Genomic DNA, 17,259 nt, shown 5'->3' on the forward strand with positions numbered 1-17,259 from the left:
AAATAAATAAACTGAAAATGAGTATTTTACTTTTGGCCCTTTAAGCATATTTTAAAATATTCGTAGTGTTCCTTCTGTAGAATTGTGACTTAAATAAAAGAAGCTTGTTTGCTTCTGATGCTTGTTTCACGATTCTGAAAAACAGAACTTACTCATTCAATACAAAAAAGTTTCATACTTTGTATTGAATAAACTTTTATGTAGCACATGGCTCCACATGAACCTGAAAATCAGACTTAATGTTTTCTACACCAAATTCTCTACAGTATATTTATTTTTTTACTAATTGCACAGATGTGGTACTGTGATCTTTTTTTTCCATTGCAAAGAGGAAAAAAGAAAAATCTTTTGATTATTTTCCGTTTTATTAAACATCTAAGAGGAAACAAAACACCAAATTGTCCAAACAGTGGCTCACTGACTGATTTACTGACTCCAGTTCACGCTCACGGACCACCAGTGCCACCTTGTGGTCAGCTTAAAAAATACACAGATTGTTCAGTGAGTTGTATTTTTCTTTCCTTTATTTTGACAGGAGCATTGGCTTAATTTACCTTACAGTTGGTACAAATACAGTACAGTATGTTTCTCCTAATAAATGCATCACTCGCATTCACTTAGTGATGTCACTGAGGGTGTTGGGGTGACTTTTGACACAGCAGATGCTGCACAGACACTCTTTAGGTGAACTATAGACGGACAGTGTGTACATGATAGTTGGGGTCTTTGCACTCTTGTGCAGCTATTGCCATCGGGTCACAATGTGTGTGAACACATGTCACATTGAACTTGCATATTGAATACCTAACCTAAAGCTTTCACCTGAGAACAAACCAGTACATCCTCCATTCACACAAGTCTCAGATTTGTCAAAGTGCACAAAGAAAAACAATTTTAGGGAAAGGAGAAGACAGAAGGTATTGCTATTACTGACACAAGGTGTGTGAGCAGGAGGTGGACATGTGAAAAGGAGCTTTAAATCATTGTGTGATGGTGACAAGAATACAAGCGGGAATCAGTAATGCTGTTTCAGTTTTGAAACACAACACTGGTTTCCTACAAAAAGGTGTGTTGAGATGGTGCAATGTTTGAATGCATTTAAAGAAACATCATAAAATACACCTTTTAGTCATGACCATGCAGTTGCACTCAATTCCTTTTTACAGCACGAAGATCTGAACAACAGTACACACCACTAAACTGATTTACATCTTATCCACTGTGCTGTTTGTGCAAGGTCATCGGAAAAATCCACACAACAACATTCACATTTTGCTTATTTTAGAACACAAAGTCATCACCTTCAGTGAAAAATTAGGTGTTTTACATATAGATTTGAATGATTAATCCAATATTCAATGTCACTAAGGTCAGTGGACCAAATCTTTGCCTGCATTATTATAGATGTGGGGGGAAAAAACAAGTGCATAGTTCAGTTATATCCCCATCTCTGCATTTGGTACCCTCAGGTTCTGTTAGACTGAAACCCAGTGGAAGCAGCCACAGAGCCAGATAGTTTTTAAAGAGGTGGGCAGGTTGAGCTCAGAACCTATTTCTAGTTCTTGTTTCCCCATTTTACAGATTGTTGTAGTACCAAATGATTGCTTACCAGATGTACCAAATCATTCCTAATCATTTAGGCATGACTGCCATAGAAAGGTATGCCATGAGGACTCATGCATAACAAGCATTTTTATGTAAAACTTAAAAAAAAAAAAGTTTTTAAAAGTGTCAAGTAACAGAAGAATAACTTCCCTATAGTAAAACTGAAACAAAAGCTTATTAAGAGTATTAATAATTAATTAAAAATGTTCCAAAAAGAATCACCTCCTCAAACACAGCCCAGAGATCCAGTTCAGAGATTTAAATTAGCAGAACAGACAATGACAGGTGGTGGAACAGAGCAGGCATACCCCTAAAGCCCTACAACAATCCAAATGAATAAATTAGATATTTCAACCACTGCACAGTAAAGGCTTATTTGCAGACATTGCCGTTTCACACTTACTGGGCAGAAGGGGTGGCCAAACCTTACCCACCTGTGGTGGCTGTGGTGACTAAATATTTACTCCATATAAATTCTGTACCAGATTATATGGATTATATTGCAATAGGAGAGCAAAGAGAAGACAGGAAGCCTGGGAGAAAACCAGGGGGAAGACATGTCTTGAGGCAAATGGGTTGCCTGCTTAACCCAGTGAGCTAAACGGGTGATTCCACATGAAAGTGTTTTGAGGACAGTGCTTTAGTCAACGAGTCCTGCGACTTGTTCCATTAATCACTGCCTGTACAGCTTGAGATGTGAACATTTTTGGGTGGATTTTCCCTTCAAGGATCCTCTCTTTATAGATATACACAATTCAGAGCTTCCATCCACCTGATACATTAAAGCCGCTGTTTCACAAATTTGGTGAAATCTGACATGCTGGTAAATTTGTTTTTTTACACAAGAATCTACGGCTCACAAACCTTCTTAGAACTTTTCTCTACACCAACGCTATGTTGCATCTAGAATCCTCTTCATCAAATCTGTCCTATTTCCACTGTGATTGTCTTACTCAGTGACCAAACATCTTCAATGCTCCTGGAGTTTCAGAGAACCAACAGGAATAACCAAACAAAAAAAATCATATAACTTGGATCTGACTGTGTTACAGCATGCAAGCCTCAAACAGTGTTTGACTTGTGAAAAACATCATTCAAGACAGTCAGTGCAACGGGGTGAGGCTGCCTCCTTTGTGGCTCCTGGCTTTGGAGTCAGGGGCAGCGTCCGGAGAGGTAGGGGAAACTGGGACATCAAATGCAGGGTTGGGAATATGCAGAGCCTCTCGTCTGCATTTCTTTGAGCGAGCTTTGGTGTGACGTGGACGAGAAGTATCGCCATGGGAGCTGGACGTATGGTTACCCCTGCAGCCTTTAGAGAACTCCGATGTGGGGTCAGAGTTCAACGCTGGGCTGGTTTCTGGGCAGGAATGAGCATTCTGAGGTTTCCCCTGAGGACACGAGGTGGACAGGAGCGGAGAAAGCGCAGCCGATTCTAGCAGACCTTTAGTTCCCTGTGTGCACTGCAAGGGCAGTGCAAGAAAGAGGAAGTAAAAAAAAGTAATAAAACAAGTGACAAAACAAGCTAGTGATATTAACAGGGAACACATCAGTCTCTGAAATTACTTCAGCAAATATAACATGAGTCAAAGGCCAACTAGGAGTGCAAGCAGGATCCACACGTGATCTCAAGCAGGATATCCAAAATATTTCATGCCACAGACATGCATAGGCATGCACATTGAACCTGGCCAGTCACATTTCATATTTGATTTAGCCCAAGAAGCCTGTTTATTTATTACACCAAACTTTTAGAATGGCACTAAAACAAAGCGTGATAGTTTGCAAGAGCTGGTTCTAAAAAAGGATTGATGAAGTTTAAGTAGCAGCTGCCAGAATATTCAGACTTTAACAGGGCGTCCACACAAGAAGCAGTTTGCTTGGTGCCTGTGGCTTCATCACTGACGACTGGTCACTAGTGAACATTAAAAGCATTCCATCATATGTCAGTCAACCGTATCCTTCACTCTCGCTGGTAGTCGTTTCCACCATTCAAGTAGAATGTGAGAAGTCTAACTCAGAACCTGCCCACTTTATGTCATCAGCAGTTATTTTGCCTGTCGCTGTTAAAGTTGCTGAATGTCATTGATATTCTGTTACTTCTGGTTCCCACATTATTGTCATAAATATCATAAAAGATGAACATAGTGACTATGACATCACTGACTGTTTTGTGAGATTCTTTTATGAAGCCTTGAGGAGAACATGTTCAAACAGCACATGTCCTTAGCCAATGAGCGCACTCTGGATAATCCTGCTTTTTGACCCTTATATGACCAAAATTTACAAGTTCCCAAAATGAGTGACTGAGCCCATAGAATCGATAACTCAGAGAAAAATAACAACATTATCCATCCATTTGCTTCCGCTTATCCTTTTCAGGGTCACGGGGGCGCTGGAGCCTATCACAGCTCTCATAGGGCGAGAGGCAGGGTACACCCTGGACAGGTCGCCAGTCTGTCACAGGGCCAACACACAGGGACAGACAACCATTTGCGCTCATATTCACTCCCACATTCACACGTATGGGCAATTTGGATTAATCAATTAACCTATCCCCACAAACTGCATGTCTTTGGGCGGTGGGAGGAAGCCGGAGTACCCGGAAGAAACCCACGCAAACACGGGGAGAACATGCAAACTCCACACAGAAAGACCCCGGCCTGATGGTGGAATTGAACTCAGGACCTTCTTGCTGTGCAGCAACAGTGCTAACCACCGTGCCACCAAAAAATAACAACACCAAAACTAAAAATGAGTTTAAGGCAGGTGTGTCAAACTCCAGTCCTCGAGGGCCGGTGTCCCAAAACGTTTAAATATGTCCCTGCTGCAACACAACTGAATAACATTAGGTCATTAGCAAGACTCTATAGAACTTGAGTGCATGTTGAGGTGGCAACCCCTAACCCTACTCAAGCAATTTTAAATAAGTGTAAGTGTTTGAAAGCTTGTACTGTTATTGCACCATTTTCATTCACTCATAAGCTGCTGTAACATGAATCAAAAGGCTGAATTGCCACCTCAGCGTGCAGTCAAGTTCTACAGTCTTGCTAATGACCTAATGTTATTCAGGTGTGTTGCAGCAGGTACTCAGAAAGGTTTCAGGACACCGGCCCTTGAGGACTGGAGTTTGACAGCTGTGGTTTAAGGGGATCACTTTTGTGCTGTCCCTGGCTGCAACAATGAGTTTTACGTTAAGAAACCGAGGATATACTGTCCACTTTCACTGTCTGTCTCTTTCGCAGTAATTGGCTTTTCATTATTTGGCTTCCTGCACTGAAATGGGAAAATCCAGCTGTTAGCTGTAAAGAATTTAACAAACGTGACTAGACTCACAGACAGTGTTAAATCTATATCAGTTTTTGAGAGCAGGGCTCCGTGATGTAAATTAGCCTTTTTACGTGTAGTGTTTCACGTCCTCTTAAAGGCTTCATTTCTCAGAACAGGAAGATAAGTCCATCTTTTACGGTATCATCACTGCTAGCTCTTCCAGTGTGGATGCTTCTTACGCGTCATGCTGGATCCATTAAAGAGAACTCCATATCACTATCCCTGCAGGCTTGCCCAAAGGATCAGACTCAGGTCAGGCTTTACACTGAGATCACAAACTGTAAGATTCTTCTGGGAGATGTTGAAGTTTAACAAACATCTTCTATGCTTTTTAAACCATCTTCAGACGAAGACGTCCCGACCAAAACGATAAAACCTAGCATTGTTTACAGTCAGTGGTCTTCAGTAAATGCTTTATAAACTTTTATAATTGTGGTTTATGTGAAAAACTCTTGTCTGTAATACAATGAGTGACCACTGGGACAAGCTGGCTAAAAGGAAGTGATTGGATGCATTGGCTCTGTTAATGCATCCATTATCAAGCGTGCATTTGTGTGGTGGGTTCTTTGCAATTTAACAGTTTACATTTTCAAGCTGACACATCCAAGTCAATCTGAACTGAGATTAAAGGTTCAGTAGCTCAAAACAGTAAATGTTTACAAGTACAGCAGCAGACCCTGAACCTGACTTCTTTCTGCTTGTTGGCAGATGTTTTTATCCCACTCTGTAACGTTACACAGCCTTTACCTTATAAACATACCTGCCTTGAGATGCTTTTCTTTAAACTGACGCCAAATAAAAAAAAACACTGAATTAAACAGAGATTGGCTGGGATCTTTATAAGCATAAAATGTACTTTTAAAAAGTACATTTTATTACTAAAGCAATTTAACACACAATGAAAATAGAAAGTAGCAGTTAGCTCGGCCAAACTAAGACCAGTAAAACCAAAAGAGTGAGCTGAAAGGAGCTGGTAAACTGCACAGAACTGACTGGAAGTTCAGTTTGGTGATAATATTTGATACTATGAGCAACCCGTTTTACATGAACTGATCATTTCTTAGTATAAAATGTTGCTTTGGGCACTTTTTAAATGCAACTATTCACCCGAATTCGCTTCAAAATGTCTTTAGCCTTGAATGTAAATTAGTCTGACAAATGAATGAATTTTAACAGCATAAGCTCTGGAAATTTTTTCATTTAAATGCTAAACCATTTTTTTTCTCCATATGCTAGTTTGTATTCAAAGTTTATACGCTACGTATAATTCAGGGTCGAGAAAATGTGCTGTCACCATATGGGTATATGTTTCCATCCCTAAACCTAAAAATTATACACACATGGGAAGTCTCTAAGCACTGTTAAAGCCCTGCAGTTCATTCCTTAAGAAGCTGGTTTAATGGCTGTCATTATGTTTCACTGACCTCTGAATGAACATCTTCCTACAGTTGTTTTTGTCAGTCTTTGAACGGTCTGATGGTTAGCACAAGAGAGTTGTTTGATCCGTAACTATGCACCCTTTACTGTGATCAATTATACACTTCAATGCATTTAACATTGGCCATGGTTAAAGCCATGCGGGAGTAAAGCAGCCAAGCAAAGGGGCATGCAAAGACAACGGCGGCCACAGGCTGTCTGCACTCACTCTCCCTTTCTCTATACAGGCTTACCAAGCTCAAGGCTCGCTTTTCTTTGCTCTAACAGCGGCTAATCAGCCAGTGCAGGACAGAGCAAAGTCCAGACACTTCTCCTCCTAGTGTTGGTGGAGGGACGCAGGCACAGAGACACACCACACAGAGAACAGTGAGTCAGCACTGGGTGAGCAGACACACAGGGAGGGACTGATTCTGGGTTTGTCTCGTAGGAAAAATATAGAAAAGTATGTCTCCTTGTACTGTGATAGGAAAACGGTGATGATGGATGGAAACAAAATGAAAAATGACAACACATGATGAACTGCATGGACAAAAATTTTATGTTATACATTACAGATACTAAAAACTGAAACGTCGTAAAAAAAAATTTAAAAAAAACACGTAAAAATGAAACAAAGGCATGACGGGAAGCAAGAGATGAAGGACATGAGGAGCTTCCCTCGTCACAAATCTTTTGGCATTTTAACCTTTTATATGCAGACAGACATGACAGGAGAAAACAAACAGCACACACTCAAATTTACAAACCGCTGTTACAGAAATAGCTTTCTTTACAGCGTCACCAGCTTTTCAACTGACTTCAAAAGGCTGGCTTATACACACTCAAAGACACAAGACTCCAGCTTCAACTGACTCTCACTGTACTACGCGATATGTGAATATATTGAGGCTCAGATTGCAACTCTATCTGAACTCTGGGCAAGTCTTGTAAACAAAACTGGCTTAAAAACACTTCAAGTATCTTTTTATATCCCTTGCTGTCAGAGAGAACAGCAAGAGAGATGCTCTGTGAGGAGGAGCTGGAAACACTTCTTACATCTCCTGCTCTCTAAACACCCGGAGCTGGCACACGATACTGCATAGAAGTAAACACTGAGGAAAAATGTGCATACAGAGAGTAGTACTCTCTATTAAAAATAGCACAAGAAGAATTTTATGTGTGCATTTCCATGAGGTAGACATGGCTGAACAACAGCTAAAGACACCATATTAAATTACACTTTAACAAAGTAGTTCAAGTTTAAAAAAAAAAAAAAAAAAAAAAACAGCAGCAGGACCCCAGTTGACTATTTCCTGAATTAAAATACGCACCTGCCAAAGCATCATTAGTTCTCTTATTTAAACCTGGACATTAGAGCTACTTTTTCATGTTTGTCATCTATATTTCTAAGATATGCCTTCAACAAAAATTATAAATCAATACGTTAACATTTTGTTTTTTTAAGAAACAAACAAGATTAAGAGGTGTTACTGGGTGACTGGTCACTGTTGGTCTTTATGAGTTTTTTTCTTTTTTTTAATTTAATTGTCTGCGTCTTTGACAATTCAACTTAATAATTATTCAGTAATGCGCGATTCAAAGAGTCCTGCTAGCAGCAGACCTCAGGGCAGGGACTTCGTGACAATTAACATACCTCTAGTGGTTACTCTACGAAGTCATAAATCATGTATGAGCAGCACGGTGGCACAGTGGTTAGCACTGTTGCCTCACAGCAAGAAGGTCGGGCCCAGGGTCTTTCTGTGTGGAGTTTGCATGTTCTCCCTGTGTTTCCGTGGGTGTTCTCCGGGTACTCCGGCTTCCTCCCGCAGTCCAAAGACATGCACTTAGCAGGGATAGGTTAACTGGAAACTCTAAATTTCCCATAGGTGTGAATGGTTGTCCATGTGTGGTTGTGCCCCCTCGATCATTTATAAAAATATTATATCCCTCCCCCGACTCTTCCTTTAACTCTTGCATTTGATGACATCCCCCTCTACCCTTAATGATGAGTTTTGACACCTCAGTATATATCAATACAAGCATGGTTTGGCAACCATTAGAATTAGTAGAATATAACAAATAGAATAGTTTGTCCTTTGTAGAGTCTAACCAGTATAGGAACACCAATAATGACAGTTAGCAATTTAAAAATCCAAAATACTTGTCTACCACTACTGCTCTCATCTTTCAAACACACAGACCATAAACAGACTTCTCTAATTTTTTTTATATTTAGTTAATAAGGAGTTCTTAAAGATAGGACAACTCAGTTTCAAAATAATGTTGATATGTAATAATGTCATAAAATATTAAAAATGTATAAAGTAACCCAGTTTAAGCAGTCTTCAAACTTTGATTGTACTGCTTCAAAAGCCCCCAAATACATTCTCTTCATTTGATGTTCTTCTAGGTCCTTCAGCTTTCGGTTTAAAACCAAAACAGGTGTTGAGTGGCAAGTAAGTACTCCTAACTAGTACCCTATCTGTTTTTCATAATCATAATAAATTAATAAGTAAAACTGAGCTAAAAACATTGCAGCTCTTTACTAGAATAAGAAATAGAATAATAGAAAAAACATTTTTTTAAAACTCCACCAACCAAACCAAACAAATGCGCCATAACGTTCAACTATCCCTTTAACTTCCAATAAGAGGCATAATACTGTGCGATAAACCTCTGACTAAGGATTATTGCTAAGGATTGTCTTATTGCATTGGAGTCACACTGGGTTAAATATGTACACTTGGGTTTTAAGGGGTATTTATTATTTTCTTCTTTTTTTTGGGTTGTATGGAAGCCCCAAACGCAATTTCATTGTTCTTGACAATGACAATAAATAAATAAATACTAAATAATACTAAAATACTAATACACCAAACCTTTACATGACAGTCAACAACAGGCAGCAGACAGATGCTGGGTTGGGGCTACAGCAGGCAACGAGGTTTCTCTCAGGCACAGAAAGAGTTTTGGTGGCAGTCACAGGGTGCAGGCACGGGAGAGGGGGATTTCTGCAATGCAAAAGCGGCTCCTACCACATTTATCTCGCTTTTAGCGGCCAGGGTGGGCAGCTCGATGTCAGCACTGCCAGTCTGGGCAGACTCATCTGCCGGCAGGAAACCCCGTCTGTCAATCAAGCTGAAATGGCACAGAAAGATACGAATGTTCAGGTTATGAGGCGAGGATGTTCCTCCATTAATACCAATATCTTGTCATCTTTGTCATGAATGCAGAACGCACATCACAGATTAAGAATTAGGAATTCTTCCTCCCCGCCATCTCCAACTACTTACTCTCTTGGCGGTGGTTTTCCATCTGAGACTCTTTATCTTGTAATAGTAAGTGGTTGAGACAACTAAACTGCTGCTACTTACACACATAAAACTAAATTGCAATTAAACAATGAACTGAAGCTCTGTAATTCAAAAATAGCCACAATCCAGCTGATTGCTATTGCTACAGGTTTATTAGTACTGCGCTCTCTTTATCAACTCATACAAACTTATTTAAAATTATCAGTGATTGCTTCTTTCATAAAGTATGCATGCTTGCAAATGAAATATGCACCATCTTAAACAGCCCATTAGTAATAAAATAGCTAAAACTAATATACAAGGATCCTCACAAGCATCTCTCTTTGTTACTTGGACTCGATATTAAAGATTTAATGATGGAAGGAGTAATTCATAAAGAGGACCAACCTTGGCGGCATGGGCGCACAAAGCACCGAACAACAGTTGATAAAGATGTTTTTATGACTGTATGGGTTTGTAACATCTTCTCCACTCTTCCCTGACCAGGAGCCTTTAATCTAAAAAAATATAAATATAAAAAATAAAAACAAATCACATATAATTGCCCCTTGGGGATAAATAAAGTCTTTCTGATTCTGATCTGATTCTGATATAAAACATATGACATGTTTTTCCCCAAACACATTATTTTGGAAGTAGAGTTTGTTCACTTTGTGAATACAAAAGTATCTGCAAGATTTCCCTTACTACTAACAAAATATTAGTATTAATATTTGTGTTGTTGTTACTATTGTTATTGTTAATTAAAAGTATTCTAATGTTAAATATACTTCCACACTAACAGAAAATTAATATTAAATATATTTACAAATTACATACAGAGTATATTTTCTTTGATTTAACAAGCATCACAAAATGAACAAAATAACATGATGTCGTCTAACAAACTGAGTCATAAAAGCAGCTTTGGGTACTCACGTCTTCGTTAGTGGTAAGATTGGAAGCAACCAGGTATGTATGGAAGCCTGAGAGGCCCAAAATGGACCAAACTGAAAAGAAACATATCACCAGCTCCACTGCAGTGAAAGACTGAGTCAAGGAAAGGAAAGTTATCAAAACACTGGCTACATAAGAAAAAACAAAAGGCTTGAAAATTGTGCCAAATTTGTTTCACTGGCACAATCCCAGAAATATATAAGACATAACAACAGCTAATCAACTAAAACATATCCCCATTCGAGCACTGGATATTTGCCAAATTGTTATTTAGAACCTGATATCAGCCCAGAAAGCCTTAGTCTGCACTTCCCTACGGATTACAGTAATTTTTGTTTCCTAATATAAAGTGAAGAAAAACACGGTTAAAAACAGTACAAATAAGAAAAATGATCACAGATGGCAATGGTGTCTATGTATATGTTATATATACATATGCAAGCTGACTGATTTTCATCCGACTTCTGTCACTGACTGTGTTTTTTGAGTAAAAAAATCTTATTCGGTACAGGATATCTCCCCGGACTCTCCTGAAGCGCAAACACTAGGCCCTTCCCGCCCTGAGCTCCTGAAAAAGAGGAAAGTGAGCAGGATTTCAGGATGATAAAATTTAATTTGTGTGGGAAATGACCGAGCTGATCCACGTATATGGCTTTTGTCAGACATTAAACTGCTCTGCTGTTGTGAACCACGCCTGGCAGTCCGAATGAAACAAAACAAACAAGCAGGCGCTATTTGAAGCCGGCTACTTCCCAAGCATGAAACACCTGCAGATCAGAGCAAAACCACATACTCAGTGCTAGGTGTGTGGTCACACAGCCGAAGATGAACGCCGTCAGGAAGGAGAGCGACACGATGAAGGTGTAGAAAAACCGGTAGTTACGTTTCCCTACACAGTTCCCAACCCAGGGGCAGTGATGGTCGAATCTCTCTGAAAGACAGTGATCAACTCACATTTTAGGAATGTTAAAAAAAACTCTAGAGCACTGAGCTCTATAAAAGTGCGCTCTCTGCAGCTCTGTGAAGCCTCTTTTTATTATTTATGGGTTGTAAATGTCAGTGTCGCTGTGTGTTCACAGCTCACCCACACAGTTGTCACACAGGCTGCAGTGGGAGGTGCGCGGAGGGCGGAACATCTTGCAGGTGAAGCAGTACTTGAGCTTCACCACCTGCTGATTGATTAGCACTTCCTTGGTGCGAGGCGGAGGTCGATAGCTGGTGTTTCCAGTGTTGTCTACAGAGAAGAACAGTGAAAATAGGGACACAGTGTTGTGCTTTAAATCTAAGGTAGGTGTGCAGTTATTGCTGCAGTAAGCATCGAGGTTCCACTTCCATCAAAGTCATGGCAGCAAACTTACAAGTGTCACATTCACAAACCACTTTAAAGCACGATAAAAGTGTGAATGGATACCATCACATTATCAGCAATGTGTGCACATCATTAGGGCTGCACGCATCTCTGGTCAGTACTTTGAGCTTCTCATTAAAAACCTTTTGAAGATTGCTCTAAAAGATCATTTCAGAAAGTTTTCCCTCAATCAGTGCTACAGACTTGAACCCACAGGGGAAGGGGGGAGTGCACCCTGGACAGGTGGCCAGTGTGTCGCAGGGCTAGAACATGGAGCCAAACATTCATACTCATATTCAAACCTACAGCCAATTTTGAAACACAAATGAACCTGAACACTGCTTGTGTCTATGGGCAGTTTGAAGAACCTGGAGTGCCTGGAGAGTCTCCATGCACACAAAACAGGGATTTACACATTTGCATTTCAAACTTCAATCCCCACACCTCTCATTGACTTTAAATGCAGTGCACAACTAAACTGTGAATCTGGACCTTTGTTTTGCTTTCAGTGCTTGCACTTAAAAGTTGAGAAAGTTCTCCAATGCCAGCACCATGACAGCCAATCAAATCCATCCATCACATCGTGTTATTAAAATATAAAGGAAGTTTGTGTAATTCAGCATCAAAATGGAGAACATTAGCAACAGGCAGTTAGTGTGACTCATGCTAAGTGATCATTAAAGCTCAATTAGCTTGCCTTGTTAATGGCTGGCTGTTACTGCTTTGACTATCCCACTAGCAAAGACACCCCAGATGTCAGGTACTCCCACTGTCAATCAATGAAGCATAATGTACATATGAATCCTGTTTTAATGTACACAATTTCAACCTATAATCATTTTCTGTCACACTTCACATCCTTGTAAAATCAGGTCTGACCACTTCACTGGGTTGTAACAACTTGCGCCTTTATCCACTCTTACTCAGGGCGAGGGGTGGATTATAGCCCAATAATAGCCTGAGCAGAAAGACATCTGGTGTCAGGTGTGCAGCTCGTAACAGCAGATGGAAAATGATGTGTCATCTTTCACAAAATGACTAACCTGCAAAAACTCTCTCCCAGTAACTTGGACACTGTGCCTGAGAGGTTGACCAACATGAGAAAAATAATAGAAAAAAAAAGAAAAGAAATACCCGCTATTCTTTTTGCGCAACTTACAGATGGTTCCTTATGGGGGGTTTTTCTTTCTTTATTTATTTTTTTTACAATAGTCGGTGTCATCCATTCCATACCATACTAAACCGTGCGCTAATTCAAACTAAGAAGCTACACAAGAGAGATTTCCAGAATCTTTCCTGAAACATTGGGGCCCAAATAAATGTTCAACAGTCACGCCAGAATCTTCATTTCAAAAATAGCTGTAGTACAGTTCAGTTGGATAACATGTGGATCTTACATCACCACTGCCTAAACTCTGGTCATGAGTAGGAGTTTCCAAAGTGCACAGAAAGCCAGCTTTAGACATGCAGGTCATTATAACGATGCAAGTCATATGGAAAGTAAAAATAATATTGGCATGGCATAAAACTGACAGTGAACATAACTGATGAGCTTTGAACAGGTCTGAGGTGTGAAAGATTGGGGAAAATAATCTGTATAAAATCTAGTGAAAACTTCAGACCAAAATTAGAAGGCAGCAGACACTTTTCAACGTGCCAACATGACGTTTATTACACAGCAAATTCCACTTGTGTTCTTTTATGTCTTGATGACTTCCGCATCATTAAAATGACCTGAAGAATTTTAAATTGTGACTGAGCCATTAAAATGTACGCGCATGTGTGATTCCAGAATAAATAATTAGCCACACGAGAACAGCGCTTTCATTCTCTTGAAACTATGAATGGTGTTTTAATCAAAACAAAGTCAAGGCCACTGACTCTTCAATAACTTGGAATAAAATAAGCTGTGTTTAAGCAGTACTGGTTTATGGGTAAGATTCCCCGTCCTATACGAAACTTTAGAGCCAAAACACAGTGCAGAAATATCCCAAAAGAGAAAAAATGTGACAACACTGGACAGCATTTCCTGCACACAGATTTTAGGCCAACCAAGTATATTTGGTGACTAATTTTTCCTTTTCCATATGTGTCTCAGTGAGCACCATCATTACCAACATGGCTGATTTATTAAGAACAATTCTTATCATTCTTGTTTGACAGAATCTGTATAACAGGGTGCTAGGTTACCAACTAATGCTAGCATGCTTGATTAGCAGGCTACTTACATAAACTGCACGCGTACAACAAACACACTTATATCTGCTAGCACAGCACAGACTAAAATATTACTCACCAAATCCGAAGCACAAACTTCTTAGACGGGCTGTACTTTACAAGAAGGCACATTATTTATCAAACAATCATATGAAACAACCAGAAAACACACCAAAAGGTAGTGAAGGCGAGATGTATCGACTCTGTATCAGAAGACATATCAATCAAGAGGGTCATGTCCCTACCACCAGTATGCTGATAATTAGAAAGCCTTACACCACCCAGTGTAAGGTTTATGCTACAGATGCCTCACAGCTGCTTACCAAAATCCCTTTTTGTATTTCTGCAATGTTAATCCACCTTTATTCTTTTTTATTGAGATGCCAAATTAGCTATTTAGTTGAATTCCTGAACAGAAAAAAAAATTGTTTTAATGGTTGAATCTAATGTTTGATTCACTTCTGACTTCTTCTCTGATTTGGATATAAAAATATGGATAATAAATAATATTATGTTTTTACTTTTTTTAACAAGTTTTTGACAAATTTCTAAAATATTTGTGTTTTCTGTTTTTATGACAGCTGGTCTAATACATTTGTTAAGCACTGTATACAAAAAACCATCCACCATGGAGTTATTATGAGGGGGGGGAACTATAGAGGCAATTTTAAATGTATCTTGCTATCTAATCACATGATTCATGTGTATAAATCGCATGTTTTGGTTTTCGTTACAGCCACAGCTAGTCTGTCACGTTATCACCTTCTCAGAAACACTTGTGTTTTATTTTGAGTGCTTTTACTGCATTTTTCTATATGCAGGCTTTTTCTTGAGTTGCAGTCCATTTGACCTCTCAGTGCCACCATTGGGTTGGCTTGTTTTTGGAGTTTGCCTCCAGTGGCTATTTGAGGAACTGCAGATATTGGGCATTTAAGCCTTTTCAGCCCCAGAGACTGATGCTTAGCGCACAGTACACTCAAGTGCATATAGCCCCACTCCTCCTATTATCCAGCAGTGTTTCCAACAGAATGTCAGTCTGTAGGAAACAATTCGGGACGTCAAATTCAAAGGCCTTGCAGACAACCTCATAGTTACTAGTGCAGCTGTTAGACATTACCAATCTGTTTCTCAATGTCTGCAGCCTCATCTGGTGTTGCTCTGGGCAGGATGCCGGGGTCGGTGAAGCTGGTCTGGAGCAAGGTGATGAGCACAAACACAAAGAGGACTCCTCCAATAACAGGTATGCAGCTGGTCAGGTGTTTGACCAGGAATGGACAACTGAGAAACAAACACAGGCAGGGGTAATTACCAAGGCACACTGGGAAAAGATGCAGACAATGTTCTGTCACATATAACTGAGCCTACCTTCTTCTTTTCTTTAACTCACTGATGGATCTAATTTTAATTAACATTCAACTCTTTAATTGCCATAAAACTCCCAGAAGACTGAACACATTTTCACTCTACTGTGGCAGAAAGAATCCTGTTTCTATTATTAAGCACTACTTCTTAAAAATGTGCACTTAGCTTCAAATATTAAGAAAAAAAACATTAAAAATAAACATAATTGCAACACACAGGTTAAAACAAATATCGATACAGTGCAGGGTCAAAAATGCGCTTTGGTCAGTATTTTTTTTTTTGTTTTGCTTTGTTTTTTTGAGCAATCTGCATCATTAAATATCACCCTGTTAAGTCCAACTGTATGTTAGCGAGTCTCTTGCTTTTGGAAAAAACAAACAAACAGACAAACAATATAAATGAATAAAACAGATTTGATGCGCCAGACAGGGATCAGTTCATTAAAATATCGCTTAAAAAGCAGCTTTGTATCATCTGTGGACAACTTTTGAACGGAACTCGCAATCAGTATTACAGAACCATATAATATAAGACGAACTCACTCAAATATAAAAAATAAACCACTTGTGACGAGGATGAGACCCAGGGTAAGGGGAAGGACCCCACTCTGTCGGGCCACTATGATCCGTCCATCGCAGTAGAAGCGATTCTTTCCGGGGAAAACTTCCCACTTTCTCCTGGGTCTTCTCGGCTCCTTCTTCTTCTCCGTGTCATTCCCATGATGAGGCTGAGGGGTCGGGGTGGGCGTCGGAAGTGCTTGCGGGTCTATTTGTTGATACTCGCAGTTTTTCATTGTTTATAACGGAGTCTGGCCGCTCTGTCCTAGTTCGGACACCCGGTGCATTTGTCCAGCGACCGACAGCATCACCGACTCCCGTGTATTTTGAGGTAGCTGAAAGGAGCGAATGTCGTCTTTCCAAGGAGAAAATAAGCTAATCCCACACCGAGGATATCCAGCTGTAAATAACCACGAGACCCCGTGCTCGAAATTACATATCTGTTTATTCTCATAACTCCTAATTTATTATTTATAAAAGTTTATCTCCAAAAAGACAGCACAAATCCAACCTATAACACAATGACCATCGTTAGCTTCTTAGCTTTCCCATTCATCCTAGCAAGCTCATCCAGCTGCGGAGTTATTTAACAACAGTAAATCCAAAGTGCTATTACCACTGCTAGCTTGTTAGCTTCCTCGACTTATAGATTATTGCCGGCCTTTATGCTAAGCTCCGGCGGTCCTTTATGAGTAAATGACATGTAACACAAAAACTTTGTTATTTTTAATGCATATCGCTCTACTAGGAGGAGTCCTGACACATTCGTGACTACCTGCTGTTTAGCTACGTTGCCATAAAACGAGCCGTGTTGTCAAAGTAAACGCAAAGAAATGTAGTATTTCCGGTTGGTTTTCTTTCTAAATAAACTACAACATTCAATATTATATTTTATGTACCATAATAATAAAAGTCATACGAAAATATTGGTTAAAGATGTACTTTATTTACTCGCACTGTTGTTACTAAATTGTTCTCTCAAATATATGTAAAAAAAAAAAATATCAGTATACTTTCATGTGGAATATCCGGTAATTCAATGACCAGTGTAGTTGACTTGACGCTGGTTCACAGATAACGACAATAACCACCGGAAATCTGTTAAAAAAATAAAACTGTAAAAATTACCTTTTATAATGGTAGGCTGGGCATAACTGTGTTTTAACGGTTGTTGTTT

General features: G+C 39.5%; 1 protein-coding gene across 1 annotated transcript; it reads right to left on the bottom strand.

Moving 5' to 3' along the window:
• Window positions 1-506: 506 nt before the first annotated feature.
• zdhhc18b (zDHHC palmitoyltransferase 18b) lies at window positions 507-17,218 on the bottom strand. Its single transcript, XM_026157449.2, has 9 exons — window positions 16,068-17,218; window positions 15,281-15,441; window positions 11,683-11,832; window positions 11,392-11,529; window positions 11,115-11,166; window positions 10,581-10,683; window positions 10,050-10,159; window positions 9,384-9,486; window positions 507-3,065 (listed from the first exon to the last, which is right to left on the bottom strand). The coding sequence occupies exons 1-9, from the start codon at window positions 16,316-16,318 to the stop codon at window positions 2,709-2,711; spliced, it is 1,425 nt and encodes a 474-aa protein (XP_026013234.1). The 5' UTR covers window positions 16,319-17,218; the 3' UTR covers window positions 507-2,708.
• Window positions 17,219-17,259: the final 41 nt, after the last annotated feature.

The sequence above is a fragment of the Astatotilapia calliptera genome, chromosome 22 (assembly GCF_964374335.1).
Source record: "Astatotilapia calliptera chromosome 22, fAstCal68.1, whole genome shotgun sequence".
Lineage (NCBI taxonomy): Eukaryota > Metazoa > Chordata > Actinopteri > Cichliformes > Cichlidae > Astatotilapia > Astatotilapia calliptera.

Excerpts from the sequence above, each read along its gene's own strand:
- zdhhc18b (XM_026157449.2), bottom strand. The coding sequence starts at position 16,318 with ATGAAAAACTGCGAGTATCAACAAATAGACCCGCAAGCACTTCCGACG. Across the intron at positions 11,833-15,280 it reads AGACATTGAGAAACAGATTG|ACAACACTGGAAACACCAGC; the intron begins GTAATGTCTAAC and ends TCTTCTCTGTAG. Across the intron at positions 10,684-11,114 it reads CTTCAGGAGAGTCCGGGGAG|TGCAGTGGAGCTGGTGATAT; the intron begins ATATCCTGTACC and ends TCAGTCTTTCAC.